This window comes from Falco cherrug, chromosome 15 (genome assembly GCF_023634085.1).
Source record: "Falco cherrug isolate bFalChe1 chromosome 15, bFalChe1.pri, whole genome shotgun sequence".
NCBI classification, from domain to species: domain Eukaryota; kingdom Metazoa; phylum Chordata; class Aves; order Falconiformes; family Falconidae; genus Falco; species Falco cherrug.
The window spans coordinates 4,907,214-4,921,170 of NC_073711.1; the positions used below are offsets into that span (position 1 = coordinate 4,907,214).

The following is a 13,957-nucleotide window of genomic DNA, read 5'->3' on the forward strand; positions in this document are numbered from 1 at the left end:
ACTTACTGATCTAAAAAGAGCGCCTTAATAGGCGATAAACCCACTCATTTCACTTTAACAACCCATTATGTGTATCACAAACTACAGAGGTTTTAAGATGTTTTATACAAGTTAGATATTGCTCATTTTCACAGTTTTCCCGATTTAAGTCATAAAAACAAGTAAGCTGCAGTAATAACTGCTTTTGTATTCGGGTTGCTGCTGTCCTTGCAACATGTATTAAGGTCAGAGTTAAAGTTGCCCTCATGTATTTTCAGTTACAAGCAAGCGTACTCTCACATATATAGCTAAATTTTGATTATTTTTTCCCCACTCAGCTTAAAATAGAAACGTACCAGTTTCAAACAAATCTGCTGATACCAGATTCACTCTTCAAGTTCCCAAGATGGACAGTCTTAACTTGCAAGACCTGCAGGTCTTGAAAACTATTTTAAAGCAGCTGAAAGCTTTGAACTGCAAATATAAAGCAAGACGCAAAAAACCCCAGAATCAATTAAAAGTAATATTTAAAAAGAACATGAACATTACAGCAAAAATCTGCATGAGAGGATGACAGTATTTATGTTCAGAGTTGTTCTTCTAAGTTGAAAATAATCAAAGCACCTGTTCCGAGTAACAGTACTGGAGAGAAAAATTGAAGGCTTCACAGTAATACTCACTTTCAGTGCCACTTTTTTACCACAATGTTTCCTGAAAAAGACACTAAGGATTCAAAACTTGCAGACTGAATATGGGGAAAATAGCCCAAACTTCATAGCAACAGAATTAGCAGTTAAAACAAACAGAAGTGATGTAATTGACCCATTTCTTGCACTGTAAGACTTCAAAAGAAAAATAAGCAGTTTGAAGTCCTTCACATGCACATGACAAGAGTTGCTGGCACAGGAGCTCTGAATCATTTAGCATGCCCTACATACGAATCGGTGTAAACTAATGGCAACAAAAGTCTGAGAAGCTCAAGCCAAAAGGAAACTTGATGAGATTTTTTAGTCCTTTCCTAACAGAGAAGGCAACATTAGCCTTCCAATGGATTATTTGAGAGATTACACACTTGGGAGCTATATTTGCTACTTTCACAAAGAGTAGAAAATACAGTCAATCTGTCCTAGCCTCTTACAACCAAGCGTAGGTAGCTTTCAGAATTCTACCTACATGCCACAAGCATCTTCTTGAAGAGAAGGAAGCTACTGTAAAAACACATCTTTTCAAGTTGAAAAAATTACACATTTGGTCAGAATTGTACACTAAGAGGATTTTGTGTTCAAGTAGCAGTTTCAGCATCAGATACAAGACATCTGGAAGTGGCAGCATAGCTGCCTGTAAGGCATTTTGGGAACGATTCTGACACAGTTCACTGCCTTCAGCACTTTATTAGTCAACTAACAGGAGCAACCTCTCACACTTTAATATTGTTTACTACTAAACCCGTGGTCATTGGGATCGACCCTGAAACATCCGTAGATCTTCCATAATGACAGATGCAACACAAAGAACGTTTCCCATGTGTGGAGAACAAACATCCGTACAGCTAACTTCTTCAACATGTCCAGTGAGAGGGTCACTTCCCGGAGCCAGTCCTCACTAACTGGCCCAGTCCTGGAAACGGAAACAGTCACTGGCGATCTTCCACACTGTGTTGGTAGGTGTGGCTTGCGCCGTCAGCAAGAAATTCTGATTGAAGTAGCGCTGCTTGTCGCCATCAAATTTTACTGTCCCACTTGTCACCACGAGGACTGTTGTCTGGCCTTGAGTAGCTTGCTCTTCACAAGGAGAAAAAGTATAAAGAAAGCAACTCAGAGACTAAAAGGTAAAGATGTAGGAAGTGTACACAGAAGTTTAATTCAGTTCTGGTCATACAAGTTATGTCTAACAGTTGGTTACACAGTCACAGAAAGTACAGTTTCGTTGCATCACTTCTATACAGACAACGGTGTATTCACTCGCCAACATGACTTTTTAATGACTTTTCTATTTTCCTCTCATGTTCATTTTACAGCACTATAACAAACACCTGAGTTTTTTCTTAGAATAAGCTCTCACTCTTTGAGATGCACACATATATATATTTATATTTAGCAAGTTGCATACACACTATTAGACTCTATCTTTTTCACAGCAGAGCAAAGCAAGCATGCTTGACCACAGGTTTTTTTCCTTACTTGTATTCCCAAAATATCCATCAGAAGTAACTTATTAACTTCTCAATTATGTAAGCCTTTCTTTAGCAGTTGTTAATCACAAATCTAAAGAACTTAACATGTATTCTGGATGTAAAGAAATCAAAGTACATACAGGTTAATGATTTGTTCCACATTATACTGTAGGTCAGTATCAGCGGCTACAGTAGAGGTCTCTTGACTCCTAGACATTGTCAAGGACAACATAACCTGATAAGCCAGACTTTTTCAATACATGAAAATACATCACATCTGAACATGATCTGAACAAAAGAGTCCTTAAAATATTTTCCCAGACATAAGAAGCGTGGAGTTGCTGCATCTCTTGATTTGTGCCTTATTTATGCACAACGTGACATTTCAACCCGAAGTATTTTCTCTAAGCTTGTTCCAAAAGAAATATTAAGGGCTATTATAATTGCAGTTCACTTTCAACAGTTATAAAAAGACTGAAAAATAAGTAAATTGTAATACAAGCTTACCGTGAACAGGCTGGCAGTCCAAGACATTAACCTGGAATTCACTAGATGGCAACATTTCAAAAAATTTATTCAGTTCTTCTTGCCCAGACACTGCATTACCATTCCAAACTAGTGTTGCTTTGTCCAAATAAAGTCTTGTCAAAGCCTGTGTGATTACAAAAACACATACTCAGGGAAAATGTGTAAACACATACAATGGACAACATACAAAACTATTCTTTGCATCCTTATGCTGTGAATGATTGATTTCTTCTGTTACTTTGATAGATAAAATGCCCTCCTAAAATATTAGCTCCTTTTAACCATTAGTGCTCCTGACCAAGAATTAAAACTAACTGAAACAATATTCTCCTTTGTAAGTTACATAGTGACTCATACACCTCCAAATTTAAATAGTGATGAGATTCCTTTAACAAAGCTACTGGTAGAACTGAACTAGTTGCTGACAAAAGGCTAGTGCTACCTTTCCAGAATAAGATTATTGCTGACTTTTTTTTTTTTTTTTTTTTTAGGGATGTGTGCACACAACAGCTTATGGCAGGGAAGTGTAATTTCAGGTAAAAAAAAAGTAGTGAACAAGGCCAGGAAGAGCGGTCCTCTTCCAACAATGCTGCACAGTAACATAAAATCCTCTACAGGGCAGTCTAAGAGGAACAGAGGTCTCAACTTGGCCGGTACAATACATGCTAACCAACTCTCAGGTGCTTTCAAGTGCAACGCTAGTTAAAAAAGCAAGTAAATAGGGCAGTTACCTGCAGCAGTAGATCAGAGCTTCTCAAATGTTTCCTAAGCAGTATGAGTTCGTAACAGTTGAGTAACTGCCCAACTCTCCTTCAAACCATTGATACATCTCTGCCTAACCTACTTACGTGCAAAGTGACTATGAAGTAACGTGCAACTGCTGATATTTTCACATAATCTAAAAGTTATTAATTAAATTACATCATAACACATCTAAAATTCCAAAGAACAGTCTCCACAGCTCTCTTTTGATGCAAATACCTGATATGACAATACATCAACATGGTTCATGAACACTTTCAGAGCCAGACGGAGTAGTTTCCACTTCACCCTCAGGCACTCCCACAATACACCCAGAAACAGAAGTGGTAATTTCTGTTCTGAAAAAAATAAGCTAAATCCTGACCTCAGAGACAGAGAAAGCAAGTTTTTATCTGCCTGTACTGACCAATTCCTGTACGTGTAAAACGCAGCTGGACACTAACTGAACTATTACCACGAAGAAGTCTAAAGCACTTTTTAAAAGGGCCCCCTTTTACAACAGTGCCACACAGTAACATGAAGTCTCCTACAGGGCAATCTAAGAGGAACAGAGGTCTCAACTTGGCCAATACAATACACAATAACCAACTTTCAGGTCCTTTCAAGTGTAATGCTACTTGGAAAAGCAAGCAAAAAATGCATACAACTGTTCTAACTATCGTCAAAATCTCTACATACCCTTCTTCTTTTATCCATTGTCTCATAATAAATGTTGACAAATTCATCTGCAGCTCTACAAGCTTGATCCACGTAGGTTTTGAAATCCTGGAGAGAAAAAAACAACCATACCAAATTACTTAAAGTTAGGCAATTTTATGCAGCCTAGTCATCTACAATATTTCTCCAGCAAGTCACTTTGGTTGGTATTTTCCATCATCACTGAAAGATGATGTCAAGCAATGTTCAAACTTATTCCAAACTCCTTTTCTACTTTCAGGAGGTACCAGTTTTCAGCCAGGTGACAATTTTAGGATCTGTTTTGAATGTTTATATATTTATTGTATTTAAATTGTAACTATTTACATTGAAAAATGGGCTACAGCTGGCTGCAAGTGGTGTGAACATGCAAGTATTCCATGAAAATATTTGTGATAGCTGTTCTGAAATAAAAGTTAAGGAAGAAGATTTACTCAGCATATTTCTGAAAATTAGCAAGAACCTCATCACAATGACAATGCCACCAGTGTCTCATTTTTTAAAAACACCTATACATATACACATATGTAAAGTGTGATAATACAAAATTGGATATACAGATCAAAAATATGAGAGAGAGAGAACATGCACAAACATTAGATGTATTCCAATATCAACCACGCCAGCACTACACCCACAGGTAAAACCCAAACACTTCTTCTCACATCTCATTTTCCTCCTTATATTTCTCTCCTTCTAGTCATCCATAGGTGCCACCCTTTGTTGTCACACCACTGCACTGTGATCTCATTCAGTTACTTGTTCAGTTTGTTTAGGTGTTTGGCCCTTGAACTGAGAACCTGAACTGATCAGAATGTTCGGCCCGTTGCACAGACCCTGACCTGTGACATCCAGGAAAGCAGATTCCAAACTTTCTGTCTGTACATTTATAAAACTGCATTTGGTTCTGTTATGGTATTTTGTTTCAAATATTATCATATATCATTATTCTATTTCACTATTATGTTCTGAATATTTGCAACTCAATCAATACTTCACAACTTACCTTCTTACATTTTCTTGGCCATCTTTAATGAACATACATCTGAATTTCCACAAACTCCCCCAGTACTGCCACAAGAAACCCTTCTACTCAAAGAAACCTCCATATTGCAAAATATTTACTGGCCTATCAAATAATCCCTGCTTACTCCACAGCAACAAACACTCTCACCTTCCTACATACTATTCTTTTGATCTCCCTCTGTAAGGACATGAGCCTGCTCTTCATCTTCCTATCTTTGCCAGTAATTTCCAAACCCACCGACCAATTCCAAACAAACACGACAAAACAGTCTTCAAGATGCTGTATTCCAGCAAATGCAAAGAGAAACTCTTTGGCATCAAGAGACAAAGAATATTAGACAATGACCCCCACTAAGGTAACTGTGATTGTAACAGCCTGTGACGTTATTCAGAGCAGATGGCTGTTACCTCTCAGGCAGCCACACTTGGACACAAACACTTTCTAACCAGCAGCCAAACATACTGTTGTTTAGCTGCCAAACAGACAGAACGGGTGTGAGGGACAGCATTAAAGAAATACCAGGAGATGGGAATGAGATGTTAGGGTACCTGCAATATAAGTCGAATGGAAAATATGCTTTGTTAGTTTTCACGCTCCAGACAGGCTCTTTATAAGCATTGCCTGGAATATGTTTTTAAATTCTGAGAACAGTTTAGGTTGGAAGAAACTTCTGGATGTCATCTGGTCCAAATCCCTGCTCAAAGCTAAGCCAACTTCAAAGCTCGATCTAAGTTCAAAGTTAAAGCTGACTGCCTGGTGTCCTATCGCCAGTCATGTATCAAAACATCTCTGAGGATGGAGATTTCACAGTTTCTTTGGACTCCTGTTCCAGTATCTAACCACCTCACTTGGGAATCCTTCTTCCTAACATTTAGCAGGAAAGCCATAACTAAAGAAACCAACCAAGCAACAAACCCCCCCCCCCCCCCAAAACCCCAACAAAACCAACCACACCCATTTGAAGGCTCTGAGGACAATTCCAAGACGTTAGCCGATTTACATGGCCTCTGCACACGGTCTCTGTAAGACACAACCCGCTCCCCGGCCTTGGGCCTCTCTACAAGGATGCTGGCGGCGAAGGCGGGAGGGCCGGGGGGGGGGGGGGGGGGTGCGGAAACCGGCCGGAGAGACACGGGAGCCGTCTCTGCCCCGGGAGCAGCAGGGGCTGAGACGCAGTGGGACGGCGCCAGGCGCACGGCCCTGCACCGGGCCGCTCCCCCCGCTCCCGCCCAGGCCCGCAGGCCAGGCTCCCGGCCCCGCCAGCGGCCTCCTCGGAGACGCACGGCCCGCGGCGGCGAGGCCACGGCGCCCCGCAGCCTCAGAAGCACGGCCCCCCCCGGCGCGGCGCGGCGCGGACTCACCACTGAGGCGGCCATAGCGGTCCACGGCGCGGGCGAGCGCCGGATGTGGCTGTGCGCGGCCCGCCGCTTCCGGCCCCACAGGCATCGGCCTTCCGCTGTGCCGCCGGGCCGCTGCGCTGAGCCGGACCACGCGAGTCGGCCCCGGCGCCTCGGGGGAGCGAGCTGGGTCTTCGGAACTGCTGGGGGGCGCTGGCTGGGAAAGGGAAGCCAGAACTGCCGGGTAGTGGAGCGGGACTGGCTTCCGCTCGGCTGCGGGGCAGCCGCAGGCAGGCTGGGCCTGCGGCGCTCGGGAGAGGCCTGCCGGGGGGGGCAGGGTGGCCTTCCGAGGGAGCGGCTCGGGCTGCGCAGAGCTGGGGCTGTAGCTCGGGCACGGAGCGGCCGGCTCGGGCGGCGGCGGCTCAGCGACGGAGCGGCCTGCTGGGGCGCGGAGCGGCGGCTCGGGCTCGGAGCGGCTGCGCACGGCTGGGCCCGGCAGCGCGCCGCGGGGTTGCCGTGGTGATGTGCCGGGTCTGACGGTATAACGGCGGCGGCGTCACACAGCGCGGGCCTGGGCCGGGGCGCAGCACAGGCCCGTCAGGTGGCCTCTCTGCAGTGCCTTCCAGCCACAGCAAATAATTAATACTTTTAGGAATAAAACCCCCACGAGTTTGGGTACTTCCAACATCATCCAGAGTTGTGAAGTTGCTCAAGAAGTCCTGCATGCTTTGCTACAAGTGGTTGATGGTATTTAAGTTACGTTAACTTTTGAATGCAAATGAGAACAAAGATGCCTTATGTACCCTGGCCAATAGCCTGTGTGGAAAAGCACACACAATAGATACTCGCAGGATAGTATGAGTGCAAGTTGACATCACAGAGGACACGGTCACAGGCCCTGTACATGTGTCTGGAAGACTGTGCATGTAAAAACAGGTCAGTGTATAAAGCCCCTGATTTTACAGACATTTTAAATCTCTGTGCTTTTCCTGTATGCACCTTTTCTCCCCATGGCTGCCATCGCTCACAGCAGAGACCTCCTGACATCCCAGGCCTGCACACCTGCCACTGGGAGGGAGCCAGGCAAGGGCATGAAGGTCACTTTATTATTTTTATTTTTTTTTTCCCCTGGAACAAGCCGAGTCATAAGGCTGGCTGGTTAAATCTTCATCATGCAGTGAATAACAGGAAAAGACCTGATGAAACTCAAGAGGTCTGCAGTTAATTTCTAAAGATGATGTGGAGCAGGCTGGGAAGAAATCATACTGAAGGTGATAAACACTCGGGGAATGGAAAGGTGCATCTGTGATGGGCTGCTGGGAGGAATGAATTTGGGTCAGGGCAGCTGAGGCTGTGCCCTTTAGTATACTGGATGACATCCAGCAGTGTCAGCTGTATACTCGTCTGTCATTGCTGTACAGGAGTTGTATCCCTATGAAACAGCATATTCTGCTGAATTAACAACTGCTTCATGCAGATTGCATAATACAGAAATTCAAACGTCCTCCCCTTGGAAATCTCACGTGTCACTACATCACCATATTATCTATTTGCCTCAAGTTAATAAAAGTAGTTCATAAAACCTCTCACATAAAAAGAAAAGCAATCATCAATTTCTAAATAGAAAAACAAGGCACTGAATTTATATGTGATTTGTTCAAGGTCACAAAGGGAAACAATTCCAGAACTGAAAACTGCAATTCTAATGTTTTACCTTCATCACATAAACATCTTCACTCCATTCTGAGATATATCAGTGTAAAATTTAAAAAGAAAAATCACTCCCATCTGATATGTCCATTATCTATTTCATGTTTATTTTCATCATATTGATGACAACATGTCTAAAAAGGTAGCGTCATGTTCCTTTTCTAAAAATTGGATTTGTAGGAAATGACCTGTAAATTCTAGTGGACTGAAGAAATTATATTTGTGTTATCACAGAGACTGTGAGCAATCTGGACAAAACAATAGAGATGAGGTAAGTATCTGTAAAAGCCTTACCTCTGCATTTACTCATGCATCTATGAAACCTGGAAGTGTAACAGGCTTAGCACAAGCCTTGCTGCTAGCAGATTGTGCAAAGTTCTTTCAAACACACTAAAATAAGGATCTGAGAGAAAAAAAACAAACTCTCATTTATCAATGGCTGCTCCAACAAAAGAAGTAATGTATAGAGAATAAATCAGAAACAGTAGAAACTGAAGTAGCCAATTAGTTCACAAGCCCTTCTGTCAGGTCAGGATTTTTCTCTACAGATTTTTCATTCAGAAATACTTGACGCAGTGGGATCATTATAGTTTCTTTGGCAACAGTTAATCAGAAGAACGCTTCTCAGCAGGATTCAGTGCAGACTCCGCTGGAAATCAGGAAGGTAGATAACGTGAAGTTTCTCTATGCTTATTGCCTGCCTGCCTCAGCACTACTCATTATTCAGTGAAGTAATGTCTCAAATGGAAGGTGAATGGGAATGGGCATGAAATTAATTCTGAGCTACTTCTGAAGATAACAAAAATATGGATATAATTTTAGAGTAATAGCTTCTTGCTAGGATCAGCTAATTGAGGAAAAAATGAGAATAATACTTCTTTCTTAAGACCAAGCAGTATGAGAGTCCTGGTTCAAAATATTACTGTGAAAGAGGCACTTAGTGGCTCACAACAGTGGCCAAAATGTATTCAGGTCTAAACTTCTTGAGAAACAGAGATTAAAGGAAATAAAGAGAAAACCACCGCCATACCCCCCCACCCCCCCACCCCAGTATTTAATTAAAAAAATAAGAGCAGCAAGAAATTTACAGTATTTGCAAGTGGTGTGGAAACTGCTTAAAGACATTAGAAATACGGAATGCATGCCACCTAGCAGACATGCTTTACAAAGGACCAAAAATGTCCAGAATGCTTAATAACAGGCCAATGTAGAGAACTGGAAGTACAGAAACATCCTCAAAAAATGAAGTTGCTTCCAAATGGAGACAAACCCCATAAAGTTTGGCTAGTAAGATTTAAAAAGGAAGTAAGGCAAATGAAAAAGTGTCCTGAGAAACATTTCACTAAGGCAGAAATACTATGAATGAAATCCTTTTTCAGACACATCAAAAGCAAGAAATCTTGCCAGAAAATCTGTAAGGCCAACAAGTGATCAGTGAGCACCAAAAGACAGGAAGACAAGACTGCAGAAAGCTAAACAAAATCTTCAAGTCTTTGATTACCATGAAGGAGTTTATAAAGTATCTTATATTAGAGCCTTTCTTAAAAAAAGGGAATGAAATGGAATATGGTTCATGAAGTGCAATGTCAGTACAAAAGATGTTAGAACAAAAAAACCCCACAACAAAAACCTGCTGGAACAAAAAATAGTAAGCTGGAGAAGGAACGTTCACAAGGGCATGTAGTGATAGGACAAGGAGCAATGGCTTTAAGCTGAAAGAGGGGAGATTTAGATGAGATATTAGGAAGAAATTCTTCACCGTGAGGGTGGTGAGACACTGGCCCAGGCTGCCCAGAGCAGCTGTGGGTGCCCCATCCCTGGCAGTGCCCAAGGCCAGGCTGGACGGGGCTCTGGGCAACCTGGTCCAGGGGAAGGTGTCCCTGCCCGTGGCAGGGGATTGGAACTAGATGGGCTTTAAGGTCCCTTCCAACCCAAACCAGTCTATGATTCTATAAAATCCATAAAACAAATAGCGACAAGTTATATGGCAGATTATGTGCTCCTAAAGGACATACTAACCATGGTATGCAATCTGTAATTTATAATAGGCTCTGTCCTCAAGGAATGCAAGGTGGCAAACTGCAGGCCAGCTTTCTAAAACAGCTGTAAGATGGACCTGTAAATCTGGTGTCTGTCCTATGCAAATTTGTAGAAATTATACTAAAAGAACAGAATTGGCAGGTTCTTGGATAAACACAACTTATTAGAGTAGACTCAACATAGTTCTTTAAGAAGTTATTCTTCAAAAATGTGTTAGTTCTTCAAAAGAGACAACACTTATGGAGGTAAAGAGCTTTGCTAATGAACAATGAACAATTCCACTCCACGATTTCTTTAAAATTTCAGGTATTTCTAATCCATGATTCTAGAATTACTTGGAAGCAGTTAAGTAGGTTTTATATGAAATAGTTTATTTGAACGTACAACTTCAAGTACCATTCCAAATGACACTGGCGGAACAATGAGACTCTCTGCTTACCTTCCCTCACTTTGTTACCCAACTCAGCTACTAAGAATCTTCGTAGCATTTTGCTGGCATTTTTGCTGGCTGAGCAAAATTAGACTTCCAGAACACTAACCTAAACCTGACTCCCTGAAAATATATTTTCTTTACTTCGAATGTACCGTTTGCCAAGGAAACAAAGGAGTCCATCTGAAACATATAAAAGATTTTCTGCAAGACTCCTTCACTTGCTTTCCCTTGAGCCAGCCTTTAAGTTGGGTGTTTAAGTCCTAAGAGTAGTATGAGTAGACAGAATTTTCACTTTGTGATGAACAAATTATGGCCATTCTGTATATTGTCCAAATATCCCCTAAATATGCATTTGGATTTAGTTCAAGTAACAGCCAAGTGCAACTCACAATTTCTCTTCAAAAGCCCAGATATTCCTAACAGTTTCTCAGCCTTTATTTCCAATACCTCAAGCCAATTTACCCACGCTCCCCAGCCCTTTATATTCCAGAAGGAACACATACTCCTAGAATATGCACCTCTACTACACCCACTTACCATACGGAAGCGAAATTTTGAGTTAGTCTAGATCTTACAGAACAAATCAGAGGCAAAAAAATGTGGCTTTGTTGAAATAGCTGGGATCAGCTATTACATGTGAGATGAACTTAAATATATGGGATATTTTTGATTCTATAATCAATAATGTTAAAGTTGAAACTTATGAGTTGCTGGAATTCTTCCCAAATAGCCAATACATGAACAATGAATTAAAATGGTAATCACAACTAAATGGCAAATAGGATGACTTTATCGCTGTATCTGTACGGAGACATGAAGTAATTCTTACAAGTGACTGCTTTATAACTTCAGCCAAATTTACTCAAAATATCATAACTAATGATATGTAAAAATGTATTAAGCTTTCAGAAATGCATTCAGCCATCTGGGTTAGGTCAGATTTTCTTTTTACTGGCTGATCAATTAAAATCAATCAAAATTGACAGCAAAGTGCTGGATAATTTCAGAATCACTGAAAAAATGCACAGATTTTTATTACGAATTATTTTGATACTGGGCAAATAATGACCACAGAATTAATGTAGAATTCAGTCTCCAACAAGATGAAAAGAGTTCATATTTTTCCCACAGAATCCTCACCTGACAATTATGTACACTTACATTCGTAGCCATACAAAAATGAAGCCAGATTGCATATCGCTAGGCCACTTTTCAAACTAACTTTGTACTGTGTCACAGAAAACGGATATTTCTGTAATGACTTCAGTAGCAGCCTAAAATGAGGTTTTTAGGCCCTGATTACCCTTGATTAAATTAATAGTCCTTAGTTTTGCAAATAGTCTTGCTGGACTTAGATTAATGCACTTGTAATTTTCAAGGGTTCGTAATTTATTCCACTTTAAGGTTACATAATTAACACTGGCAGATTTCAAATAGAATATCCTCTATGAAAAGAACCCAAGAAACTACTGTGCTTCTTAATTTATTGATTCAGAGTATATGTAATATTACTGAAATCATAACACACTTGAACTCAGCAGGTTCAAAATCTCACTGCAATGCTGTATACAACAATGACGGGCAAGTCCAGGAGGCAGCAGAAGGCAAGGTTCCCGCAAATATCAGTAGCTACTCTACTGAACAGAGACCAGAAAAACCATCCATGGCCTATGTCAGTGATTAAAATTAAACTGGTATGTTCACCCTGTTATTAGGTTTATCAGCCTTACTGATTGCATACTGCATACAGCATCCTTGTTAACAATGTCCAATTAACAGTTCAAAGATTTAGCATGTGTAGTGACATTATCCAGAAGAATTCCCTCAAGGTCTGTGATTCACACAACGCTTCAGCTGTCAAGTATCTTTAAAGGTCGTCATGCAGTCATATAGATCATACACGCTGTTCTCTAAGACCATGAATCTTTTCGAATAGTGAGTGGTTCTTGTGTAACACAGTATTCTCAACTTTTGTTAAAGTTACCAAAATATGTAGTAATGTTACCCAGATGTATAAAGGTTTAAGGAACTGTCTCCTAACACAAGGGAAGCAACTGACAGGAGCCATATCCAGACTAGTTCTGATTAATGCAATGCCTATGAAGTTGGATCATGACTCACTGTTTGAGAGTTTTGCTTAAGCAAGGGCTAAATGAGAACTCAAAGATTTGATCTGTTTATTTTAATGGGAACTGGGAGTGGGTCTCAGGTGCTCAGCACATTCACACTTGGACCTTATGGTCCAAAATATACAAAATATTTTGTATTGGATATTATTGGATATTATAAAATATTTTGGATACAAAAATACTGCTAAAGCTGGAGTTTGATTTATTGAACTACAGTGGACTTAATAAGGCTGGGTTTGGCCAGTTCATTCTCAACGTAAAAGGCATATTACTCTGGATAGACCCAGGCAGAACCTGTGTTTGTTACAATTCCATAGGGGCTCTGGACTATGCACCACTCCATCTCAAATTCCTGTCACACCAGAACTGGAGGAATGTAATGACTCTTATCCTGATAAATACCCCTCTTGTTTCTTAAAGAAAACCAGGACTTGCTATATATTGAAGTGATAACTGTTCTGCTGACCCACTGGGATATGGTGAGATCAAGTACAAATAACTGTTCTCTTTTAATCCATGTCAAAGCACTCCCAAGTGGGGATAAATTTTCAGAACAGGTCAGTTCAAAGTGTCACCGCAGTTGCTAGATAAAGAAATTTTTAAATCCTATCCGTTTCATTAGGTAATGAAACAGCATTTGAGCTCTTAAGAAAATCTGGCCATATGTATGTAAAACCTAGGAAAACGTGTGTATTACAGTGGACTCCACAACAGTTAAATGTAGTAAGCTGATAGATGAAGTGTGTATATGTGCACACAGATATATGTATAGATAAACTAGAAGGAGGGAGCCTATAGTCTCACCTTTAAGGCTTGTAAGGTAGTTCTGTTTGCACTTGTCCTTTTATCTCAAAATTTTAGACTGAAATACTGATGATGGTTTCAGCAGTATATTGTATCACTTAGCAGTGTAGTATCACCTCTCCATTGTGTCCTGTAAAAACAAAACAAAGACGTTGCAAGTAGCTATTACCAAGATATCTGAAGTACGCAATACCTATACAATGCCTTGCATCATACACGTCAGCTGAGAAGGATTTTACAAGCATCACTTGCACCGCATGACATGGTTTTCTTTAACTTGTGTGCAGCTGAACCAGCACAGTCCATAATCTTTTCTCATTGGGGCTGCAAGCATAGCTG

At 40.9% G+C, this 13,957-nt stretch overlaps 1 protein-coding gene across 2 annotated transcripts; it reads right to left on the minus strand.

Moving 5' to 3' along the window:
* Positions 1-488: 488 nt before the first annotated feature.
* Positions 489-13,748, minus strand: NXT2 (nuclear transport factor 2 like export factor 2). 2 transcript variants are annotated; one of them, XM_027803660.2, is made up of 4 exons: positions 13,619-13,748; positions 4,121-4,207; positions 2,660-2,804; positions 489-1,760 (listed from the first exon to the last, which is right to left on the minus strand). In XM_027803660.2, exons 2-4 carry the CDS (start codon positions 4,136-4,138, stop codon positions 1,582-1,584), a joined length of 342 nt encoding a protein of 113 aa, XP_027659461.1. In that variant the 5' UTR covers positions 4,139-4,207; positions 13,619-13,748; the 3' UTR covers positions 489-1,581. The 2 variants fall into 2 exon arrangements, with proteins under 2 accessions (XP_027659461.1, XP_055583477.1); XM_055727502.1 differs by lacking the exon at positions 13,619-13,748 and adding an exon at positions 6,527-6,889.
* Positions 13,749-13,957: the final 209 nt, after the last annotated feature.